General features: G+C 39.1%; 1 protein-coding gene across 5 annotated transcripts in view; it reads left to right on the plus strand.

The window, feature by feature from the left end:
* INPP5F (inositol polyphosphate-5-phosphatase F) overlaps window positions 1-26,057 on the plus strand; it is a 45,555-nt gene that overhangs the window by 4,095 nt on the left and 15,403 nt on the right. For 2 of the 5 annotated variants that reach the window (XM_075107358.1, XM_075107362.1), the window contains exons 2-8: window positions 11,733-11,813; window positions 17,699-17,835; window positions 19,188-19,316; window positions 20,012-20,179; window positions 20,554-20,610; window positions 22,184-22,382; window positions 24,776-24,955. In XM_075107358.1, coding sequence (XP_074963459.1) covers window positions 11,733-11,813; window positions 17,699-17,835; window positions 19,188-19,316; window positions 20,012-20,179; window positions 20,554-20,610; window positions 22,184-22,382; window positions 24,776-24,955 — 951 coding nt within the window. Of the gene's footprint in view, window positions 1-11,732; window positions 11,814-17,698; window positions 17,836-19,187; window positions 19,317-20,011; window positions 20,180-20,553; window positions 20,611-20,957; window positions 21,108-22,183; window positions 22,383-24,775; window positions 24,956-26,057 lie in introns of those variants that run through there. The other 3 variants (XM_075107360.1, XM_075107359.1, XM_075107361.1) reach the window with 3 other exon arrangements.

The raw sequence follows: 26,057 nt of genomic DNA on the forward strand, positions 1-26,057 counted from the left end.
AATGAACGGTGGAAGGAGCAATACTACAGATACCAGTAGATGTATCCGTAGGTTTAAGGCTGCGGAATAGTCCTAGGCATGGGTCTGAGGGATGATGGCCTGAGTGTTACCTCGTGCTACTGAATCAAGTATTTAATAAAAAACTGACTCCCTGGATTTCAGTTGTATGTGTGGAAACTGCCTATCTTATTCTGGAAAAAGAATTCTAGAGGAGGTGGCTGTAGCTTTAGAAGAACTCTCTCCATAGCTCAAGTTACTTCATAAGGGACCTCAAGCTATTTTTTGACACTTTTTTAGCTGCAATGGTTACTGAACTGTTTCTCACCCTTGCCTGCTTCTTCTGTTCCTTCTTTCTCTGTACCCTTTCTTAGTTGTCAGCACAACATACTTGTGTATGTGACAAACCAGATGTCAGAACTGATCTGTATTAGCTGCAACCCAGCAAGAATGTATGCTTAAAAAAAATCTTGAGCAGTTAGTTCCCTGTTGCTGCTTGCTTCTCCTTGCAAAAGAGAAGAGAGAACTAGGGGAGAAGGGTGGGCTGCTGTATATCCTTCATATGATTGAATATTACACACATCAGTCAATTTTGTAGCTTCTGACTGTTAGGCAAGATCTTCAAATGTATTTACGAGAGATAAATTATTTTCTACTTCCATTAAGTAAGATTTACTCTGTAATTCCATCCATGATTCTTTTTACAGGGCATAGTAAATGTAAAACTGAGGCTTAAATGAGTTGATAGTATGCTACATCCTAACCTTGTGAAAACTAAATAAATCTTGAGGTGAGATGTTTCTTGTTTAGTCTTCTGTTGAGTCTTAGTAGCAGACAACAAGCTGAATGTAACAAGTGTCCTGTCTCTTCCCATTATATGAAGGGGTCTAGAAACACCAACCTTGTCCCAGCAAAGATGCATAGGTATCTTGGAATTCCTGCCCACACGGAAATTACTTTAGGCTTTAAATAAACACAAGAAAAAGCTCTTAAGCTTGAGTTGCTGTTGCTTTTTTTTTTCCTGATCTGAAAGTTGCTTGCTTTGTGGAGGAAAAAAACCTTCCTGTCTGAATCTGAATTTTTAATATGCAGGGAGGTCTTTAGAGAATAAGATACAAATCTGGTATTTCAAAATTTGCTTCTCATTAAGTGTTAAACTTGCTTATAAACTTGTGATTTTAAAGTAGTTCTGTTTACTGAATGTTCTGGATTTGTTACAGAAATGCATATGTCTATTCTAATTGAGAAATTGGCAGTGCAACTAAATCTGTATTTCTTAAAAACCCACTATCCTGCTGTGGTAATCTAACTTAATCTAGGATGACTTAACTCTTCTTTAAGTGAAGAACAACAACAAAAACCAACCAGGTTGATTTCAGTTGTGATTTAGCCATATCATTTACTCTTGCAAGTATAATTTGCAAAAATCTTAAGCAGGAAATAACACTTGTTGTAAGAGAGAATATGCAAGCAGAGTCTGCTGCGGAGGGGTGTGCCTGTGGGTATGTACAGATTTTCTTCTCCCTCCATCCATTTAAACCTTATGTGAAGTGCTCTAATTCCTGTCTGAGGAGTTAACGCTTCCAGCTGATGATCATTAGTTCTATCAGCTGATCATGTTCTAACAATATCCTTATTTGTTAAAATTGTTGCATTTCACATGTCTTCATAGGAAACAAAGTAATAAGAACAAATATCAAGAAAAGGAGATTGTTGGGCAGATTTCTAGAGGAGAAACTTGGGAATAGTACAAAAACATCTTTTATGAAATCTCTGCTGTACTAAACAGGCATATTAATTCTTAATGATCAGTTGTATATTCTCGGTCCAAACACCTCTTATTCCTCCCCCAGTAAAAACTGGGAGAGGATTTTTTCCTGAAAAGCTGAACTGAAATGAATGGAATTCATTCTACTTGAACACTTAAGTTCTTCCTTTTAAGGAAGAAAACTTAGTTGAATAGAAGCCCTGAAACAGTGTTCATTGTGTCTTTGAAAAACTGCAAACAGGCCACTTGAACATACTTTGAGCTGGAAAACCTATGCTCTATTTTGAGTAATGTAGTAAGTCTTTATCTCTGATAACATGATAGGGGACAGTAGGCAAGATCGTACTGAGATGCTGAAGTAAATCACAAAACAGAATTCTGAGCCAAACGTAGAAGAATATGACCTTGCCCAAGAGGCAAAATGTATATGGCAAATGTGCTGGTCTGTCATTAATTGTTAACTTTCAGTTTGTTTTCTCTGTGTCTGTTTCTCAGTGTAGGGAAAAAGAGCAACTTCCCCACATATAGCTGATGCTTGGGTTTTTCCCTATACTGAAATGTCTTCCAGTAGTGTTTCAGTGATATATTGCTTGTTGTAATTTGATTAAATCATCAATTTGTCCCCAACAGTTAATCCCCCCACCTTTTCTTTTTTATGTGGTGTGTGTGGCATGAAATCTACTTTCTGTTCCTGAAACACATGCCAAGTTTTTGAGTATAACTCCCTTATTTACTGTTTGAAATGGCTGTTCCTAATCCATAATTATTTTTCTGCTTTGAGTTGGATTAGCTGGGCAATCTGAGAGGAAAGTTAATTATGGAGTGAGAAGAAAAGGTGACAGTGAGGGAAAACCTTACCTTGCTTAGACTTGGCGCACCGCAGCTATACCAGGATTTCTTTAAGGGCCATGAGAGAAGCATTAACACACGTCAGTTCAGTGATAAATAAAACTATTTTTCACAATTGTGAAATCCTTCTGCTCGATTAATGTTTATATTTAAGTCTCTTGAGGATGGGATAGCTTTCTTGCATTCTCTTGGCTACAGCTGTAACTGTTGAGCACACTTTTTAAAACAGCATTATCTTCAGAGCAAGTGAACATAGTGTTTAAACTGTCCGTTCTGTAAGTAGGTTTGAATAAAACCTTTCTCCTGCCTTTCTGATAATTTCCCTTTTACAAAGTAAATAGGATTAAAAAAAATTGCAGACAAGCTACTGCTTTCCTAGCTTTAAGGATACCCACAAACAACTTGAGCTTTGAAATACCATCTGAAAATGGATGTGTATTGGTTTGTAATAATATTAATTAGTGCAGTGTTGTTACTTTTGGAAGGAGTAAAGATACTATTTCCTTACCTGTCTCACTTCTGAGAAAATGTGTTTGCCAGCAGGGTTCAGCAGTGTAGAAGAATAAAGGGAATTCTAAAGTAAGAAAACAACCAAATCAAACCCGCTGAGCTTCAGTGACTTAGTGCCTGTTTGCATTTTAAGAGTCACTGCTGGTCATTTATCGGAATGGTATTTGGAAGGGGTGAGGGGGCAATTCTAATTTCAAGCTGTTGAAACACATCTAACATCTTGTTGTACACATTTAGTGCCCTATAGCAGTGGTCTCTAAAGTGGAAAGCACAAGACAATCTATTGGGTTGTGGGAAGAAAATATTTTGTACCATTAGTAAACACTATTTAAAAATGATTTTATTTATCTTTATTTCATCCATTTAAGTTATATTTTTGTATATATTTTATAAATCTGTAATGTTAGTACAGCAGAACAGATATGTATATTTATAAATTATATATTTGGGGTGCATGCCAGAACACTTCTTACTGATGTGTTGTGTGATTGAAAAATGTTTGAAGAGCACTGATCTACAGGGTCAAACTCTGAGGGGAAGAAGTTTTACTTGGTAACAACAACTGGAACAGGAGTTCCTTGTGCAATTACTTGTAATACTGGATACTCTCCAGACAACTGAATGTTTTCTGTATGTTTTTAAGCTTCCTGGGCAGTGTCTGGTGGGTCAGGGGATTTTATAACTGCAACACAATACAAAGAAGTGTTCTTCATCAAAATGAGTAGCAAGGATTCATTTTTGTTTAGTACTTTCTCTGGGACTTGCATCCTGCTTTTGCAGCAATAATACAAACTTGTATTGTATACTCTGATATCCCTCGCTTTAAATCTCTTGCTATACAACTTGAATTGTGCTTGAACTGTTCCTGTTCATCTAGTCTAACTTTGAGATACTGAGTGGAAATGTCCAAAGCAACTGAGTCACTGTTTCATTTTCCTAGGCACAGGCAGGGGGATGTGTACTTCATATGTGCTGTGCTTCTGCAGTTGAGATGGGCCCTCTGTAAGAAACTTGCAATGAATTAGTGTTTGGAAAACATGGTTCTCGCCATTGGAGACTGGAGGATAAGCAGAATTTCTAGCAAGGCTGTAAGGTGTAGTAGCAATGAGAAGACTAACTGGGATTCTTCCAGTATCCTCCTAGTGCAGCCTAGCTGTAGGCTTCTGAAGGGGGGGGTGGGGTGGGGGCGCAGACTAGGTAGTAGTGGTGACTTAATTTCTCTCTTATGAAGCAAAGCATTTAATTTCTAAGTGATTGAGGGCTCTCAATAACACTTACAGACAGCACAAGCTGAATAAATGACAAAGACAATTAAAACAGGTGATTAGCCGAAGGAATAACTTGTTTAAAGGTTGGAGAATATGCAATAAAGTTAACACTTCATGGCAATTAAGGCATTTAGTATTACACATACAAGCTCTTAATACTCCTCCATGTTTCTGCAATTATAGTAGCTTAAAAATAAAACTACAAATCTGTGCTGAAAGGAAAACTTAATTAGCCTCTTTGTTTGCTTAAGTAGTAATTTCCTGCAAGAGAAAGAAGTTCAAGTTATATCTTCCCAGTTAATTTGTAATCTCTTAATCCTGGCTAATATTTCAGAACACTATTCAAAGATGAACCAAAACTTGGAAACAGACTTTCTTTTGAAAGAGGTCATAAAGGTCAAATAGTGCTAATAATAAAGTCTTATAGCTGTCTTTGATCTGAAGCAGACACAATTTAAAGAAAGAATCTCAGGCCTATTTAAAACTAGTGTTGAAGCTTTTTTTTTCCTAAAAGTTAACACTTCACATGTCAAATGTTACATTCGCAGAGCTGGAAGATTTACTTTGGCTACTTAGAGTGGTTACTCAGCTTTTAATTTTTATATATAAATGTCTATTGCTTGTGTCGAATGGTGAGAGATTGCGAGAATTGCTTGTTTCTCAGGCTATGGAAAGAATTTTTGAAAAAATAACATGCATTTGTCTGTGTTTATACACTTACATCTAAACTGAGCTTGAAGTTCAGTGATGTTTTTTATGGTTTTTTATACTGAGTACACTGACTTTCTAGCTGAGGTCCATTCCTGAGAGCTGGCAAGGTTTGAGGAAGGTGGGTATATGCCCTGAACTACAGCAAGATTGGAAGATAAATAGTTAGTTATTTGGATTGAACCAGACAGCGGCTCAGTACTAAGGGCTGGATTCAAGTAATTACAAATGAAATCTTTGGGTTTTTTTTCCTTCCTACCTTTCCTCCCGAAGGAGGCTGATAGCCTGCCTCCTTAAACTCTTCAGACTTGCCTGGAGTCATTCAGTGTTGAGCAAGTGGCTTATCTCAAAGCAGCGGTTTGTTTTCTTATTAGAATTTGTGCCTGACCTCGGATCAACTTTGCTGGTGGTAGACTGGAGAAAGCCAGAACTTAGTTTTGGCTCTTGATGCTCTTCCAAGTTACTTTTGTCTTGCCTCTTTCAGTATTACATTTGTGTAAACACAAAGAATTAAAGAAACCTTGTCTGGCATTGCATAGCCCTGCCTCACTGCTGGTAAATTTTGAGGGGTGTTGGTGGAAATAATCACATCAAAGCTGGTTTTGTTCCAGATCGGTGATTGAATTTCTATTGTGCTGTGGCTACAATGCTGATACAGTCACTGTGAACGGTAAATATAACTTGGTGATCGTTAATCTCTGACGGGGTGTGTGTGTGGGAGGGATTGGCAAAAAGAGGCAGCACTTATTTCAATAGCTTGAATTTAGTTAGCGGGATAAGGGGAAGAATGAAGCAGTTTTGTACTTCGGAATGGAGACATGGTAAGCAAGTACATACCTCAGAGGATTAAGGGTGTGTGTTAAGGCCTATCAAACTCTGGCAATTCTTTCAAATTAAAACATACTGAGGACACCAGAGAACTCCCTGAGTCAGGGAAGATCTTCCATGGGGCTTGGCTCGCTGCTCATAGTGACTCTGTACACAGCTTCCTACTTTCTGCTTTGAAGGACAATGACTGTTTTGACAGTGCTCATTATCACCAGCACAATACTGTAGGAAGTCTGTTTCAACAACATTATGTTGCAGTTTCAGATTGATAAGTCTTTATTCTTGGCTGTCTGAGTTTGCAGAGATCACTAGGTGACTAGTATGACATCGATAGGATGATAAGTTAGTGTGGGGAAAAAGTAACTGTATTGAGAAATTGTATTTCACATGATATCTCAAAGCATTCAGTCTGTTTTGTGTGTAGAAGAAAGTCTAGTGTTTCCTTTGATAGAGCCTTGTGGTAGCTAATTCCTGTTGATAAGGCATTTCTTTAACATAAAGACAAAAATAAAATTCAAACTTGCCATGTGTATGCTATCCGAAAACTTTTAGCTGAGGATTTTCAGTTTTGTTTTGTATGGTTACTTTCCTGCTTGACTTTAAAAAGATGTAAATACATTCTGTAACTTGTATTACTGTACAAACTTATGCTGCCTCTTAAATTCTGCTATATTTTACAGTTAAAGACTGATCTCCTACAGGCTTGCAGTTAACTTTCTTGGATCTTTGTGTATTTAAAACTGTTACATAAGCAAAGATTAAAAGGTTAGAATTTTCAAAGATACAAGATGGTGGCTGAAGATTGCTGCTGCCAGAATTGTCAGACAGACAAAAATGTCCGCAAGGAAACAGTCTTGAAAAATCTTAGAGTATTAGACAAAACTTGGAGACACCTTCTTCCAAAATGGATTAAATAGGACTACACTCAACATGAAAGCCCGTATTCTTTGGGGGTCGGTGGGGGGCATGATGAACCTTTTAATTTGGTTCATCCATGTTACATTTCCAGGGTGTACTCCTCAACAGCAAGAGGTTCATATGGTTATTTACTGCAGTGATATTTATTCAGCATGATTGGGTGTTGGCTCTGAGTTGAGGTACAGCTGTTGTGGGAAACTGAGCTATAATCTGTAACAAAGTTGAAAACAGAAGGCCGGAACCAGATGTGTTTTATTTGGTTAGAACAGCTTAGTCGCTTCTCTGCTGTCACACATATTCCTATAGAAAGTTCTCTAGAAATAGTGTAAGAAAGTCTTGTGATACTGTCACCAAAGGAAGTTAGTGTGACTCCACAATTGGTATTTTTTTTCACAGCCTACAGGCATTTCTCTTGTAAGACTTCTTTGCATGTAGTTTTTCTCAGACACTGGAAAAAAAAGTTAATCTCCTCAAATGTTGCTAAATATGCATTGATTTTTTTTTTTCTATGCCTTCTCCGTGGAAAATCTTCTTGAAACAGTCAGTCTTCACTGTTAGTAGCTTGATAACCACACTATCTCAAAAGCCAGTACTACTCAGCTGATGGATCTATATTTGCTGTCTTTAAAGTCTTAAAGTGTAATGCACTTAATTCCAAATGCATTATCTTTTTCTCCCCAAGCTGCTCTATACTTTAAGTGAACATAGGAGTCAGTTTAGAGCCAGTTCTCACTGTGCCTCTGTACCACTTGGGAGAAGTATTCCTGTAGAGGTCTTGGGCATTGTGTATGATTATGTCTAGGGCTACATATGACAGAGTAACTCACAAAAGTAATAGAACAACTACATAAGACCTACTTGTCCTACAGTCCCTGATACCTGTTTCCTTATATCCTTTTGCAGGCAAGGCAGAGTTACCGAATCCTGCCTTTGCTTCAGTCTTTACTGCTAAGGCTGGTCCTCAGGCATCCCAGCCCCCAGAGGTGAGGGGGAGTCTGGAGAAAGGAAGATTTGCCCTTGGTTGAGGAGGACTGGATTAGAGAACATTTAAGCAAACTGGATCCTCACAGATCCACGGGCCCTGATGTGATGCACCCACGAGTGCTGAGGGAGCTGGTGGACGCTGTTGCTAAGCCACTTTCCACCTTTGAAAGGTCATGGAGGACAGGAGAGGTGCCCGAGGGCTGGTGGAAAGAAAATGTCACTCCAGTCTTCACAAAGGGCAAGAAGGAGGACCTGGGAAACTATAGGCCAGTCAGCCCCACCTCTGTCCCTCGAAAGGTGATGGAGCAGTTCATCCTGGAGGTCATCTCCAGGCATGTAGAGGAAAAGGTTATCAGAAGTAGTCAACATGGATTTGCCAAGAGGAGGTCATGCTTGACCCACCTGATAGCCTTCTATGGTGGCGCAACTGGCTGGGTTGATGAAGGGAGAGCAGTGGGATGTTGTCTATCTTGACTTCAGCAAGGCTTTTGACACCGTCTCCCGTAACATCCTCATAGGTAAGCTTAGGAAGTGTGGTTTAGATGAGTGGGCAGTGAGAAGCGGCTGAACAGCAGAGCTCAGAGGGTTGTGATCAATGCGGCAGAATCTGGTTGGAGGCTTATAACCAGTGGTGTTCCCCAGGGGTCTGTGCTGGATCCAGCCCTGTTCAATAGAGTTCATTGATGAATGACCTGGGCAAAGGGACAGAGTAGCCCTCAGCAAGTGCTGATGACACCAAGCTGGGAGGAGTGGCTAATACACCAGAAGGCTGCGCTGCCATCCAGCGAGACCTGGACAGGCTGGAGAGCTGGGCTGAGGGGAACCTCATGAAATTCAACAAAAGCAAGTGCAGGGTCCTGCCCCTGGGGAGGAACAATCCCATGCACCATTACAGGCTGGGAGCTGAACTGCTGAAAAACAGCTCTGCTGAGAAGGACCTGGAAGTGCTGGTAGGCAGCAAGGTGACCCTGAGCCAGCACCGGGCCCTTGTGGCCAAGAAGGCCAACAGTGTCCTGGGGTTCGTTAAAAGGAGTGTGGCCAGCAGGCTGAGGGAGGTTATCCTCCCCCTCTGCTCTGCCCTAGTGAGGCCACATCTGGAGTGCTGTGTCCAGTTCTGGGCCTCCCAGTTCAAGAAAGGGAACTACTGGAGAAAGTCCAGCGAAGAGCTATGAAGATGATCAGGGGACTGGAGCATCTCCCTTATGAGGAAAGGCTGAGAGACCTGGGTTTGTTCAGCCTGGAGAAGAGAAGACTGAGGGAGGATCTTATCAATGCCTATAAATATCTAAAGGGTAGGTGTCAGGATGATGGGACTAGGCTCTTTTCATTGGTGCCCAATGCTGGGACAAGGGGCAATGGGCACAGGTTGGAACACAGGCAGTTCCATCTGAATATGAGAAAAAATTCCTTCCTTGTGCAAGTGTCAGAGCAGCGGCACAGGCTGCCCAGAGAGGCTGTGGAGTCCCTTCTCTGGAGACATTCAAACCTGCCTGGACGTGTTCCTGTGCCCCCTGCTCTGGGTGTGCCGGCTCAAGGAGGGGGTTGGATGAGATGATCTCCAGAGGTGCCTTCCAACCCCTGCCATGCTCTGAAGTCGAAATTATTGTTTCCTTATATCTGTAATTAAAACAAAATCTTTCTTTCTCTTTTTTAATCTCTTGTAAGTTACTAGAAGAAAACATCACTTGTGATCCGGAGGTTTCCTATTAATATCTCGTCGTACCAGGAAATCAGTGGTGTAAAAGGACTTAGATGGTACTCTAGATTACTAGGCTTGTATTAACTGTAGTACACTCTCAGTGGTTTGGTTCTTTAAATTCTTCTTGAGCCTAGCTTTTTTTTTGGCTGCTTGATGTTTCTAGCTCTCACAGTGGAATATGAATGCAGAAGTCAATTGCAAAGATAGCAAAAAGTATATTAAGTCTAAGACAATAAGCTCTAGAAAATTTCCAGGGGTGAAGACAAGACTCTGGGGTTCTGTGCGTGAACTGGGAAAGAAGGTAGAAGACTTGGTTGTGAGGAAAGCCGCTTGTGTTTCTTTCCTGTAAGTTTGATAGTGCTGAGTTTCCACTCAGCATACAGATGCTCTTGCATGCTATTTGAACTGAAACTCTGAGCTTAGGCTGTCCTAGAATTTGCTTTGTATGAGCACAAGTCTTTGGCATACAGATACAAGATGAGTGTAGGTACTTCAGCAAGGTTTGAGGGTAAATCAAAGTGTTCACACTGTCATAGCCAATGTAACTTATTTCCTGGTGCTCAGCTATCTGTTTTTGTCTCCTTAAGAACTTGATTTAATTATGGTATGATTCATACTAGGTTCTGTACAGACCAAGTAACTGTCTGCAGCACCCTTACAGTGAAACTGGAAGAACCAGGATTTTCTCTGCAGATATGGTCCATAATGTGTGTAACCAGGCTGTACCATTTAATTGTAGCTCTGTACTGCATTCTGCAAATATAACTTCAAAGTCTCTTACCATGTGCTTTTCGTTCTTGCCTGTCTGCATACAAGCATACATGATATAACCCATTTAAATAAGTTCAGTTTAGATCTGTCCTGACTTAAACTACTTCTGTTGTATCTCATGTAAATGCTTGTATTTAATGATGAAATTAGCTGAGTCTGGTTTACTATTAAATGTTATGCTGAAAGCTATGAATAAATGTGTGTTCTTGAAATAGCAAAGTCTTGGTTATAAATGTTTCAGGGAGGATACAGTGTTTGAAAATCAGTATGTAAAAGTATCAAACTGACTATCAAGTTGTCACCTGCAGATCTCAGACTTCCAAGAAGAAACTAAGGCCTTGTAATCAAGTGTGTAGGTGAAGGATTTGTACCCTTCTGTATCTTAAGACATTGTGTGAGTTTTTTATTTCAAATCTTCATCTCCTTACACTGGGAGCCAAGATGTTGAAACTGGAGAAATTCTCCCACCTTGGAACAAGTGACTTTTGGTAGATAAGTTCCTTGTCCTTCTTGGTGTAGAAAAACCTTCTCTTCTCCTTTTGTCTTTGCAATTTTGTTCTCTACTATGCAGATGTTAATTGCTTTTGAGGATTTGTTTTCACTTAAAAGATTTGACCTAGGAAATTTATTCTTCCCCACAGTCCTGAACTCTTGAACAGGTACTACACCACTATTGGGAACTCTTAGTGAGTATCAGCAATGTGTGTGTGTGTGACCACAGGATGCTCTTCATGTTTATCTGATTCACTGACTTGCATCAAGTGATGGCTTGCATGCAGGTTGAGAGGAGTACCCTTCATAGATTAGGAAGTTGATAGTGCTGCCTTCCTGCTTCCTCTTCTGCTTCCTATGTAGTTCACTGGAATTTCTTAACAGTGGGAGAACTAGAAACCTAAAGCTTAACTCTGTGTACTTTGGTATTCCATGTAGTTGTGTTTTAATAAAAGAGGAAGTGTGTGTGCATGTATATAGAAAGAGGATGTGAAACTAATAGTAATTGGATAGGTATGAGAGAGAGGTGGGGCTGAACGTTAACATCTGGTAGGTTTTTGAAGCTGTGTTAACCTAGTGACCTGCATTCAATTTCACTATAGCTTTGTAGAATTTCACTTAAGTTACAAATTCTAATGGATATTAGAAGAATTAAGCCTCCATTAAACTGAATCACTGTAGCCCAAACCAATTATGTGGGTTTTTTCTGAAATATTTGGGGCAGGGCTTTGAACTGGAAGCTTAGTAATTTGGTCATAGCTACTGGTAACAAGTAAAAACTGAACAGCATATGTATCCTACTTTTACTGTAGGAATTGTGGTGTATTTTCTACCCTCTAAGGTGGGGAAAGTGAAGAGAATGACTATCACTGGATTAATTTTCCTGTTGAGTTTACTTTAAAAAAAAAAAAACCACCAGGAGCTTTGTTCTTTTTTGCAGCCACTGATCTTCTTTTGGCTTGGAATCCCATTTGTCTGGGCCTGGTAGAGGGAGTCATTGGTAAAGTTCAGCTTCATACAGGTATGTGGTTGGTTTTTTCACTTTTTTGTTTCTGTTACTGCTAATGCTCTGTGTTTTCAAGTCAGTGATGTTACAAATAACAATGTGTAGCTCAAATGGAATTATGTAGTGTTCTTTGCCAGAGGAGTACTCCTCAACTATGTGAACTTGTCAGAGTGATTATATTATATCTGCGGTTGCAAATGCTCTCTATTTCCCAGTGTATGTTGGAGTAGAAATTTGTGTTTGAAGTTCTGTCTGAGTCTCCATGTGAGATGCTAAAATTTGTGCACTTTTTTGAATAAACCTTTCAGGCAGTTCTTTGTTCTTCTGTGGTACAGTGCAAAAACTAATGATGGAAGCTTTCACAAAAATATAAGGCTTGAATTCTCAATGCTATATGAAAACCTGAAGAGCAATTACTACCTTGGTAGATGACTATTTGAAAGTAAAAGGAACACAAACTTATTTGTAGTTAAATGTCAGACATAGCTATAAAATGAAAGCAGGTGTAGAATGCATTGTGATTTAATGCTAAGCCTGTCTCTGATTCTACAAACTTTTTCCTGTAAAATAAGGTCAGTGCTCTTTCAGCTTTAGTCAACTGTGAATTTCTGTAGCCATAATAAATACTTACTTTGATATATACCAGTTTTGTTTAGAAAGATTGTTCTGCCAGTAGAGCTCTAGATATCTATTTACTGTCAGGTAGGAAAGCTAGCCATAAACTCTGCTTCACTTACTGTGTGCTGTGCTTTTTGTGAATGCTTAGACCCTGCATTTTTAAGTAGTGCCTGGCAATATGATCAATACAGGTAAAGTTTCAAGTGTGTTCCAGGATAGCAGGATGGATTAAGTGCTAAAATGGATCAGATGTTTGTGGTCCGGTGAAAACAAACAGATTAGTTAAGAGGGAAGTAGCATACTAGCAACAGGGGAGGAAAGAAGACAGGGCTAGTATACCACTGCACAAGCGTGTGACAGATCTAGTTCTAGGAAGTGCTTGTCTCCATAGTTTTTGTAATCCTTAGGTCTTGTTTCTGAGTAATAGTTCAGAACCCATCTCTCCATGAAACTTATGAGCGTGTCCTCTTTCCAATTATATCGCTTCATCTTTGAGTTTCACCTCATATTTTTGTCTATGCTCCTTCTACAGAACTATTCTGCATCCTTTTTCAGATCTTATGTTATGAAGTGGTTCAGACACTGTCATCTCACTTTCTCTTCTCATCCAGGTTGTCTGTGCTATGTTCATCGTTCATGACGAACGATGGCTGAGCTCCAGTAATGACCTCCTCCTGCTGTGGGAGAATGTTCAGTGATTGTTTTTAGCATGAGGTGTTTGTGTCTTGTGGTGTGGGTTGTTTTTTTCCTCTTTATTTATTTTTTTTTAAACAAAGCACTTAGGTACACAAAGGCGTTCTGTCTCTAGGGAGTCTAGTATAAAAGCCTTTGAACAGGGAAGACCTTGTCAAACACTTTCTGGAAGATTTAGTATGTTATGGCAGCTGAATATCCTTGCATGTGTGCTTATTGTCAGGCACTTCCTCTGCTTGTGAAAGCTGAGTTGCAACTTTCCCCAGCATGTGACACTCAACAGATGCCAGCTTGCTGTTGTCAAGTAAATTAAGGTTGTCAGGTAATAAGCCTGATATCTGGTCTTCTTTCCATGTGTCCTGTACAGCTGATGAATCAATTATGCTTATCCAGGCACTCAGTAGCTGCTTAGGCCAGTGGAGGCATTTTGTTTCCTCTGTGCCTTGTTCAGATGATATCACAAACTGTTCACCTTGTTGCTGATATTCTGGTATTTAATGATGCAACTGTCCTGTAAACAGACATTTATTTTTCTACCTTTAATATCTGAAGAAAGGTATTCTCCAGCTGTTTATCTTTAATCTTCTGCTGAGAACAGCTCCCTTGAATCTGCTGCTGCTGAGTGTCCTCCATTAGGCTGCAGACAAAATGGGAGGGCTGACTGATGTCTTACGTAGGCCTCTTGAAACCTATTATTGTCAATGAACTCTCAGTTGACCATATTCAAGTGTAGGTTTATGTTATCCCCTAGCTGAATCGTCCAGTGCTCTGTAACAGTAACCTGTCCTCATTACTTATTCTTGTATCAATCTTTGTCACCTGGAAACTTTATCAGCAGAAGTTGTATAAATATTTAACGTTGCTGGACCATTATCTCCAGACTTACTAAGAGTACTGTGCTGTGGAAGCTGGGTGAAATGCTTTTCTCCCAGAGCTGATCTGGAATAGGGGGACTTGTTGCTCTGATTTCTTCTCCTCTGCCCCCAGACTACAATGGTCAGACAACTTAAACTGAAGCTCTTTTGGCTAACTGGAGTCCTGTATGGGCTTGTCCTGCTCAGAACCTTGTTGTAAGCTATTGTTAGAAAGAAATACTGATGTGTTTTTAAAATGCTTAGGACATACTGACTAATACTGGAAACTAAATACTTTATTAAGCATTGAAATTGCTATCAGTGTACTCTGAAGTTGTCACTAAGCCTGTATTCACTTTAATGCCTTGGACATAGACCCTTACATGCTCTTGAAAGATTTGCTTAATGCAAGAATGCTGGAGTAGTCCTAAAATGACCTTGAAATGTCCTTGTCAGTATTGGGTTGTCCTTAATTTAGCATTGAAATACCCTTGGCAAATTGCTGTAACTAGGAATGGGGTTTAATGTACTCTTGCTGGCTTTATTGCTGGCCTAGTACAGGAGAATTTGTAGAAAAACTTCTGTGGCAGGGAAGCAGTCTTGTAGAAATCACCTAGCCAATATGACATGGTTTATTTTAATTCTTTAAAGATTTTTCTCCATGCGAGGTTCAGTTGTTCATCTGGACATAACTGTACACTCACATTGGAGATGAAAGTCTACTTAAAGTATCATTTGGCTCTTCCCCAATACTGAATTTTCTTAAACAATAAGATGCCTGTTTTTTGGGGGGCACCCAACACAACAAAGCCCTAATTGAATATCAGAATGCCAGAATATGGTCTCTTATATTGGTAGCCTGAAATGGAATAATTTTTGATCAGATACTAAACAAGTTGTTCAAACATTGTAGTGCTAGGATATGCTCAGAGTTAACACTGTATATCTGACTAGAACCAAAGCTGGATTTCTTAACCAGTTCCAGCAACTTGGAATCATACAATGGTTTGGGTTGCAAGGGACCTTTAGAGGTCATCTTACCTTCCACCTAACTCATTCATTGCCACCACATGTTTTTCTGTTTCCAGGTCAAAGCACACCCTTATGCAGTTTAGCATCTGTACTTGTGTCAATTTGGTGTGCTCTTTCAGTGCTGGTTAATAAAGACCCAAATTAAATGCTGCTGGCAAGGTTTCATAAACTCAGTAAACAGAAGGGAAGTGGAGTTCCTCCTTCCCTATCCCCAGGAAAGGAAAGCTATTTATGTTAGCATGCCTCTGAATTTTTATAGAAACAATGAGTGGCTCAGCATCTGAAATATCTTCAATGAGATGTAACTGCTGCCATTTCTAACTTTATCCAGTCAACAACTTAAAACATTCTTTTTGCATGCAACCAACTTAAGTTATTCAAGTAACAAAATAAGAAAATGGGAGCATGGAATTTCTTGGCTAAAATAAAAATAATTGCAAAAAGGAGCATTTATAGTAAACTTACGCGCAGTTTGAGAACTTACTGCAAAAGCATTTGGAGAAACTGAATGCTAGATTGTTTAGGAACTGTTAGAGAATAAACAGCAGTGGTGTGCTGACAGTGTTGAAGCAAAGGAGGAGCTAAACTGTCTCAATGAGGAATGGGAGGTAATAGCTTACTTTAGGTATAGTCCTTTAATTTAGTTGTTGCCATCTGCTCTGCCATAGTTCATACAATGCTAAAAATGACCTCTGTATCTTAAGAGATGATTTAAAACATGCACTATTCTGAAATGACATAGCTGTAGTGTTCTCCTGTAAATACTGTACCTCCCACATTGAGTAGACATATAATTTTTTTTTTTGTAAAAAAGCTATTCTGTGGAACTACATTTTTAACTGCAGAAACACATTCTCTATTTAGGGTTTCAGTCACTTAGATATTGCTGGCACTTATAATATGCTGCTTCTATGGCTATTGTTGAAGTTTTTACTTTAGGGCATACTTTATCTGCATAATTACTTCCTGACTGTTTTCTTTTGATCTGCTGGGGATTTCCTGTTTTCTTTCAATATTTTGTGGCTCTGGCATTAATACAAGTAGTGTTTTGAAATGTGTACCAAGATGACTTTGAGTGCATTTTTAAAAATGGATACAGAACTCACTTGGCTGTATTAATCTCCTAAGTTCTTGTTTACTGCTAGCAGGGTTGGTTAATATGAGGTAAATTGAAGAGTTACCCAGAGATCTTTTTCTTTTCCAGTTTTCACTAAGGTGTATCTGTTTAGAAATGCCTTTACATCGTGCTTCCCCCCCCCCCCCCCCCCCCCATGGAATCATTGATTATTTCACTGGAGCTCTAGATGGCATCCATTCTTAAGAGTATCTGTTTTGTTTGCTGACGTACACGGGTGATCTCATAGGAATGAGTTGTGTGGCTAACCTTCTGTAGGTGGGAATAGATGAGATTATAGGACTGCCCAACAGGAATATTTAGATAGAAGAAACTGCTGCTTATGCATATCTTGTCAGAGTTGGGTTGAAATGTACAAGTTTTTTTTTTAATTGCAGTTATTAGGAAGATGATCACAATTTTGATTAAGCTTTAATTCTATGCTGAGTATATTGGAAAATACGGAAAAGAGAACAATTCTGGGTGTCCTGTGACTTTAAACACATTATCCTGGATTTTTCTTACACGTTCAGAAGATGAAATACTGGTTAGAATTTACTGAGTGAGGAAAACAGACTTTGTATTTGCTGTAAAGCCTCTAAAGAGATTTTTTTCAAAGGCTACGTATTATATCCAAAGGCATACTATATGACACAATCTACTGTCACGGGTGTGGAAGCATATTTAAGTCTAACATAGCAGGCTTTTAATGCCTGTATATGATCTCTTCAGTTAAACTCAGTTGGCTGCTTCTCAGTTGGGAGTAATAGTGAGTGTAATGTGTGTGTCTAAGACTTTCTGTGCCTTTTCCATTTCTCTTAACAGAACTTTCAGTTTTGACTCTCAAAAGTCCAGCATACTACTAGCATGCTGCTGATCTAACCAAGGGATTAAAATCTGGGAAGCTGATGTCCAGGCACTGTTCAGCAGTCAGTGGCAATGTTTGTTGTCCCGTTTCCCTGTCATTTTACAGTGTTGAAGCTATAATTGCAAATGTTGTAGACTGAACGTGTGTATGGAATGCACCTGTTACCAATGTAAACAGCATCTACTTCAGGAATGATGTTGCGAAGCTGTAGACATGCAAGAGCTGCTTTATGATGCAGTCCCTGTTTGCTCACCAGATTTCTTACCTCATGAATCTTGTAGTCAGATGCTACCTGTGTTTGTCTTGTTTGCTGTTTTGTACACAACAGAAGGTACAAAGGGAAAATCTTAGCGTACTGTCTGAGCTTGAGCTATTCTTTTCAGATTGTACTGCTACTAGTGAAACTGGTAGGAATGTGCCTCATCCTAGAGATTGCCTAATTGCTATAGATGAAGCAGTGGTAACTTTACCTTTAATGGCTAAGTCAGTGAAATAGTTAATCTCCTTAATATAATAAAGACTGAATAAGTATTGGTTTTTAGAGTGGGTTTTTTAATTGCAATGCATAAGAACAAAACGTAGCAATAATGACTGATTGTTCATTGGAGTCTCCTAGTCAAACGATTCCTGGCAGGAATTGCTTTGGGGAGAAGCTTCTGGCAGACTAATCAAAGTACATGCCTGATAGACAAATCAAAGTATCTAGTAATCTTTTTTCCAGAGTTACCATGGTGGCTACTTCTAATTCGTCAGAAAGCACTGATTGGCAAACTTCCAGGAGACCATGAGGTTTGCAAAATAACAAAGATTGCAGTGATTCCGCTTTCTGAAACAGAACCTCAGGATCTGGAATTAGAGGTATGACTATCTTCATTGAATTCTAACTTTCTTCCTTCTTCAGTGAAATTTCGATGTTAAAAACATGCCTCTTATCTCTTTTCCCTGGTCTATGCAGACATATTGAACATTTTGTGCTTTTTAAATACCGTTTTTTGTTTAAAAGGGTGGGTTTTTTTTCCTAATAGAAATCACAAGTTCTGCTAGGGAGGGAAATTATAATAAAATTATGCCCAGATTTCATAAAGACCCTTGAAAATGTCATACAAGAACAAAATTTTTTTAGTGTAATTGAGCAACAGATCACTTGAGAATGGAACTGAATCCACGGGCATCATCTAGAGGGACAGAGTTGTAGACTAGAACAGAAACCTTGGTTTTTGCTTTAAAAAAAAGCTCTTCTGATTACTTCTTAATGGCTAGGATGGCAAGACTCAGTAAATTCTAGTACTCTAAGATAATGTACACCATGGTTAGACTGTTGGGAGAACAGTTCTGGCTTCGGGCTTCTTTTCTGAGTGTGTGGCAGGGGGGGTGATGATGGGGAGGATGACTTGTGATAGCCTCCATGGTGCTGTCATACAGGCACGAGAATCCTTCCCTGAAGAGGGAAAGAGTAACATGGAATCTCAAAAGCTTTGGAACTCTAGGAGCATGAAGAGCTGCTGAAGCAGGACTTCAGAGTCTGGGCATTAGAACCTCCCAGAGTCTGAGATTCAAGAAAATGTCTTGATATCTAGATGTAACACATTCCTGTTGTTAGCTGTGTAGGCAAGAACATGCTACATCTGCTAGGTGCTTCTGTGCCTAGAAACCTGTCCAAGAATTCAGGTTTGCAGTGCCCTCTCCCAGGTACTTCAACTGACCTACTCCTGAGGTTATCCCTGGATAGCTCAAAGATAGAGCTTCATGTGTTTGGGGGAAGAAGCTGCCGTATCTTCACCCCCTCCTGATCCAGAGAGTGTATTTTTTTAAGGGATGCTCTTGCTTCCACCCTGTTTTTGGAATCTTAGTTCTATAACTTGGTTTCAAGGGAAACCCTTACTTTAAATGTTGCAGATGTACTTTTTCTCCTTTTGGAAAAAAAAAAGAGTAATGCTAATTTACACTGTAATTTGGTTAGGAAGTTGAGGTGGGTCTGGGTACTCAAGTCATGTAAAATTGAGGCAGACATCCTCACAGGATAAAATGCCTCTTATAAAGAAGAGGGAGAAATATGCTATAGATAGAAACCTGTGTGATCCCCCTGTGTTTCAGAGCATCTCCCCTATGCTTGTGGACGTTAGTCTTGCTTTTGTAGATTTTAATTAAAATTTCCTTGAACTTATTAAAGAGTATTTAAGTGTTGGCTTTAATTCAATATAATTATTTAGCTTTGTAAAAAGCACCATTTTGGGATCAACAAGCCGGAGAAGATTACACAGTCTCCAGATGACACAAAATTTCTGCTGAAGACTTTTACTCAAATTAAATCAAATGTGTCTGCTCCAAATAAAAAGAAGGTAAAGCTTTCTACTGGTTTCTTGTGTTTTTTTTCCAAAATATTTAGTTGATAATTCAAAGGCTGTGGTGGATGATCAAATGAAGTTCTGAGACCTAGAAAGAGAACTCATGGAAAAACTACAGAATGTGCAGCTGCTGTCTTGAAGTTCAGTTTAATTTTTTGTTGTTTAACTATTGCCCTTCTATGACTCTTCACTTTGTAATTCTATAATTCTGGCAGAATTACCAAGACTGCCTTCTTAACCAGGATTTCCTTCTAGTGGCATTCTAAACTTCTACAAATTGCTCTGCATAAGCATATCTTCCCACATAGAATTGGAGACAAAATTTGATGCACAGTTCCTCAGAGAACACCATACAATCTTATCAAAATGCTTTTTACACAGTAATGACTTGGATTTGGAAGTCCAAACAGTATTAGAACAGGTAGATGTGGTATTTCAGAATCTTGAGACTGAAACTTCTGGAGTATGTTTCAGGGTCTGACTGCTCTGAATGCCCTTACTGCTAAAAGTATAATATCATGATATTTCTAAAGATGCTGGCCCTTGTGTTTATCTCTGCTAGGAATTTTAAGACCCTGCCCCTCAATGAGAAAATGTTTGTCCTGCAGGGTTAGAAATGGCATTTAGCAAATGTGGCTGGAGTCTTTTTCAATCAAAAAGAAAGACATAAGTCATTACTTCTCTTTCAGATTAAAGAAAGCAAAGAAAAAGAAAGGCTGGAGAAGAGATTATTGGAGGAGTTGTTCAAAATGTTCATGGATTCAGACTCCTTTTACTACAGCATGACCTATGACCTAACAAATTCTGTGCAGAGGCAGAGTGCATGTGAGAAAACTAACTTACCACTGTGGCGAAAAGTAAGTGTTTGCGTGTGTGTTTGGTGGTGGTTTTTTTTTTTTTTTTTGGGGGGGGTGGTGTGAGAAGGTGGTGGGTTTTTTTTGTTTTTGGGAGATGTGCTGTTCAATAATGTATGTGGTCCAAACTTGACTGGTTATATTCTCTGCTGGTATAATCTACAGCAGCTGAAAATCTTGCCCTGTAACCAGCTTCAGTGCAAGGAAATGAAACAAAAATCTCCAGTGGCATGCCTTGAACTGAGCTGTTATATTCAAAAGTACTGAACACTAGACTTGCATATATAGTTGTAGTGAATAACAGTGGTGTCTTTACCGAAGATATTGCCAAACCTTACTTAAAATATTGCGAAAACTGCCCTTTTGGTTTTTAACAGGTTGATGACAGATTCTTCTGGAACAAACACATGATTGAAGATCTCATTAGCATTGATGTGAGTCTTATTTCTAACAATAACATGTATTATGGTAACTCTTCTTTGGTTTTAACTGAAATGTTTACTTAAGACCTCATAGAAATCTACTCAAAAACCTGCTCGGCAGGCAGGTCAGGATCAGGGCTGTGCGTCCTGAAGCTGAGCAGCTGGCATGACCTTCTTTCCCCAGCTGGCATTACCACCTTCTCCCAGCAGCCTTCTAGTTAGCCTGTGATCATTGCTAATGAATGCACATCAACTGAATTTAAAATTCTGTTACAACAAAGCAATGCAGAATAACTGGGTGTGATATGTTTGTGCTGATTTTTGAAAGTAAACTTAAGATGTATTTATCTGTGAAATAGATTGTCCTTGGACAGAGCTGATTATTTGATCAGGAGAAGGAGCCAGAAAAGAAAGAAACTCTGACTTACAAAATTTTCTTGAGACAAGATTTTTGTCTTCCAAAATGGAGGATACTGTCTTTCTCCTTGAACAGAGTAGGTGATCAATGTAACAGTACTGTAGAACAAGTTATCCTGAACAGCTATTCAGTGCAGTAGATAAAGCATTTTCTTAGTTAATGGGCATAAATGAAACATAGAACAACCACTTTTCCTTCAATATATATATAATCTCACTTCCCTTTAACCTCTAGATAAAGGACTGAGTTACTAACTACTGTATGCCAGTTTAGGTCAAGTCTTACGTTTTTAAAGGTGACAGTGGACATTTACCTTATGCCCTGCATCCCTCTTTGATTAATAATTCTATGTACTCTAATGCTTATGGAGTCAGAGCAGGGTAAACCTAGATGCACTGTGAAAGGTTGTATATAATACAGGAGTCGTAACATGGAAAATACAACTAGTTAAAGATATAAATGGATAATCTTGAATTAGTATGGAACTCGGATCTAAATTCTGTTTAAGAAAATGAGTTTTTTTGGGTGACAAAGCACTAATGTGCAGAGCCCTGAACCAGTTGGCTTGGGTAATAAGTTAGCCCATACAAAGCTTATGCTAGTATGTTTTGCTGAAAACAGGCTACCAACATTACGTGTTTCAAGATTTTTATCTGTCTACCCATATAAATGTAATATGCTGTATGTCCCCATAGAGGTTGTAAAACTGCCTTAAAGCAGAAACTAGATAATAAATTACTAAATGTGCTGTTCTGTCTGAACTACCTTGGACATGAGAAGTTGCTGCTTTAAGCTTTTAATGTGTTTGAAACATCAGATGTAACACTGTATGAAAACTCCCTTTGGGGAAAAGAAGCTCTTAAATACCTTCTATCCCTAGAGAGCTGGAAGTAGAGGAAGGTACTTTGCCTTGCCTTGATTCAGCTCGCTTCATCTCCACAGAAAAATCTCAAGTTGCTTTCTCTTTCTTCCTCCTAATTTAAAAGTCCTGTGGCTAATGGAGGAAAAATGCTGATATCTCTTACAGAAATGAGACAGGAATATGGCAAAGATTTCTTAAAACATGGAAAGCATGTGAAGCAACTGTTTATAAACATGAGAAATGGCAGAAGTAATTGTAGGTAATGTAGAACCAACAAGAATGTAAATGTTTTTTGTAACCTTCAGAATGCTGAAGTGGACTTCTGGATTATACCCATCATACAAGGATTTGTGCAAATTGAAGAGCTTGTAGTAAACTATAGTGAATCTTCTGATGATGATAAGAGCAGTCCTGAAACTCCTCCTCAGGAATCAACTTGTGTAGATGACATTCATCCAACTTTTCTGGTGGCACTTATTTCACGCCGGAGTCGGCACAGAGCTGGTAGGCAAACATAGCTCAAGGTATTGGGATTGTTCCTGAACACTGGAGAGGGATGCAGAAGATAAAACTTGGAGGAGTTCTGTGGTGTTCAGCAGACAGTCAGCTCTTGTCAAAGTATGTGCTACAGTCTTTTCTGCTTATAGGAGGAAAAGAAAAGGCTGTAGTGCATACAGTGCTACACAGCTGTTACTTAGAGTGGTTACTACATGAGTTTCACTAGTCTCATCTTGGGCACTGAATGCATCTGAGTGTATCAGTTCTGAGATGAAGTTCCATCTTTGCAAAGAACACCTTGATTTAGGACCTTGTGTACAATTCTGTCCTGGTGTATCTCAGTAGGCCTGGGTGGGAGTTCAATTTTCAAAGGTCTTCCTTTTGACGACTTGACAGGAGCTCATAAGAGGCTTGAAAAGGCATGTGTGTGTGCACACCTGCATCCCAAGAGAAGTTTATGTAGGGCCAAGGTGTGAAATGAGAGCCATGCTTTGCTTGAACTTTATTTGATTTATTCTAATAGCAGCAAGGCAAACAGAAATCATTCCTTCTCCTTAGGAGCACAGAAAGGAAGATTTAATCACTTCACAGCTCAGTAGGGCCTGTTCAACTCCAAGCCTTTTCAGTCTATCACACTTTTTAAAGATATTCTCCACCATGTCGAACTCCTTGCCTACACAGTTAAGTTTTTAACGTGTCAAAACAAGAAAAAAACCCGGTGAGTTTACCCTGATATGGGACTGGCTTTTGTACTGCAGCTCACTTCAATGCATTTAATTCAGTTTCCAGGAAAATTATTTGTCAGAACAACTCAGAGTAAATATTTGAGGGTTTCATGTTAGTGTCTCATTTGCAGTATGCTTTATTATTACTGAAATGTTTTACAGATACAGAAACTGAATCCCAGAGAGCAAATTGCTTATTGATTCCCTCTTACTATTGATGACACTATGCTCATCTGATTGCTAGCCCAGAGCATAAACTGTGTAGAACTTTCTCCCTTGACAGAAAAAGATTGTTTCAGTAAATTGATCAAATATTTTGACTAATTGTAGGATTGTTTAATTCATTCTGTAACACATAATTTTAATAGTGTTTTCATTTCTGAAATGTTGTAGTTTATAAAACAAAACCCAAAGCAAACAAAGAAAACCAAACCCCATACCCTGAAAACTAGAGGAAACGCTGACTTGAAAGCCTAGGATAATGCTATTTTAAATACACTTACTCTTTATTTGTCAGGCATCGTGTCTGTGATTTAGAAAAAGAATAACCACTGCACCAAATTATCAATGTACCCAAGACCTTAAGGAGAGGTATCATGAGATAAAGGAAGAGACAGCTGCTCTTAAGCTTAAGAGAGCAAGAGCCTAGTGTCTGCAAAAGTTGAGATATCAAAAGTAAGGGAGCTGTTTCCTGTGTAATGACTTAGTTTGGGTTTTGGTGTAACAGCCGCTATTGTCGGCAGAACATAAGTAAAGGGTATCTGATGCTTTAGTCTAAAGCCCCCTTCTGATTAAATGCTGTAAAACCGCTGTGACATTTTGTGACCCTATAAAGATCACTGATAGGTATTCTACATTCCTTTCACTTCCCTGTTTCTAACCTCTTCCCTCTCTCCCATAGTCCTTAGCTAAGGCTGTTGGGGTTCAGTTCAAAAGTTTGGTCCAGTGCTACTTCAGGACTCGGAACAGAGTTGTTCCAGTTCTGTGGAGCTGAATTTTCCTACTATAAACCATGGCTTGAATCTTTCTCCCACCCTTTTTACTCTTTCCTTCCCTATCCCTTGCTACTACCTGCATCCTTTCTGAAATAGTGAAGTTCTCTCCTTTGAGTAAAGGATGTGAATACACTTACCTGTTTTGTTTTCATAATCGCATCAGAGATGGCTAGGCAAAAACCTGTGTAGTCAGAAGAGCAGTATCTATTCTTAGTGTGCAGAATTAGTTTTAGAGGTTAAAATGGGGGGGGGAAGGGAAGTCTTGTGTTCTGAGGAACATGCAAATCTTAGGCTACTTGTAGGATCTCTTACTGTAAGAAGTGGAGCATCTGCCAGTGAAAGTGGGTCTTCTGGTTCATGTAAAATACCACGCATTGAAGTAAAGCTTTCTACCAAACTTGACAGAACAGGAAGTAATGATCCTTTAGGGTGGACTAGATGTATCTGTGACTTTATAGTGCCAGCAGGCTGCCTTGCCCAGTCAACTTACTTTCTGCCGCTCGTAGTATATCAGTAAATAAACTTTATCCATAGTCAACCTTTGGGGATTAGACTAGGGTAGGAGTGACCTTTACCACTGGTCGTGGATTTCGGCTAGAATTCTCTTCTTGTGTTACTGCTGTCAAAAATTATAACAGAAGTTAATAATATATGAATTGATAATTCTGATTCCTTCTAGGAATGCGGTATAAGCGAAGAGGTGTTGATAAAAATGGAAATGTGGCAAATTATGTTGAGACAGAACAATTGATTCATGTTCATAATCATACACTTTCATTTATACAAACAAGAGGCTCTGTGCCTGTTTTCTGGAGTCAAGTTGGATATAGATATAACCCACGGCCCCGACTGGACAAGAGTAAGTATTTGTGTAGAATACCTGAAGATCAGAGTTCCCTTGGAAATAGGTTCATTGGAGTGTTGCTTTATCACTAGTCTTTCAGTGGCACTTTCTACAAGCCAGGAATAACAGTAGTGACTTGACTTCAGTTAATTCCTCCTGTAATTGCAACTATGCGGAGCTGACTTCTTGTCTGTTGTGAATTCCAACAGGTCTTGAATTTCAGTATTTAATGAAGTACCTGTTTTAAGTCTAGTCGTACTTGTTGCAGTGTTTTCTGGGTTGGGAAGGGAGACAATTTGGCTTTCTCTCTTGAGAACCTGCTTTGGACATTGATGCCTTACAAATATCTTTGTCCATGAAGTTAACTTATGCTGAGGTTCCTTCTGTAATAAGAACTTCTATTTCGATGTGGGAAAACACAAATGTTTCATATAACACCAGTTTTGTAATGCACTTTTGTCTTCTCTGAAACTAAGCACTATCTAGTGGGCTTTGTCAGATCTAAATTGCTTTCTTTTCTAATCAAAGATAGTGCAAAACCAAAACATGTAAGATTATTGATGCGACTGTGGCAAATCTGGATGCTTGTGTGAACTAGGTATTCATAGCCTGAACTTTCTTAAAAGATAGAGGTCAAGAAAATCTTCCCTAGGTTTAGCTTTATAAAGGAGAAACTTTCCTTGGAAGGAAGCTAGTATATTCATGATCTTGCATAATCAAACTCGTACAAGGATGTCAGTCAACCCAATCCAGCGTGCATCATAAGTGTACTTCTGCAAGTCCAACTTCTGTGTTGGACTCACATTCTCCTCTAGCATTAGCAGGTCTGGTCTTCTGCTATTGAAGACTATTTTCAGCCTTAAAAATAATCTGCTCTTTCAGAGGGGGCTGTGATGTTGGGAAGTTAAAGGACTTTTTCCCTGTGTTTTGAGTAAGACCTAAAAGGGGTCTTCAGGCTTTCTTAGAAGTTGGGCAAAGCACATAATTTTAAGTTGACAAGCAGTTACTATCATTGCAAGCTTAAGGACAACGCATCAACAGCTTTGGGTTTCTTGTGACTTTATCACAATAACTTGGAGATTACTGGAGAGGGATGACTTGTCGCCACGTTGTGGAA

This window comes from Phalacrocorax aristotelis, chromosome 12 (assembly GCF_949628215.1).
Source record: "Phalacrocorax aristotelis chromosome 12, bGulAri2.1, whole genome shotgun sequence".
In the NCBI taxonomy this organism is placed as follows: Eukaryota; Metazoa; Chordata; class Aves; order Suliformes; family Phalacrocoracidae; genus Phalacrocorax; species Phalacrocorax aristotelis.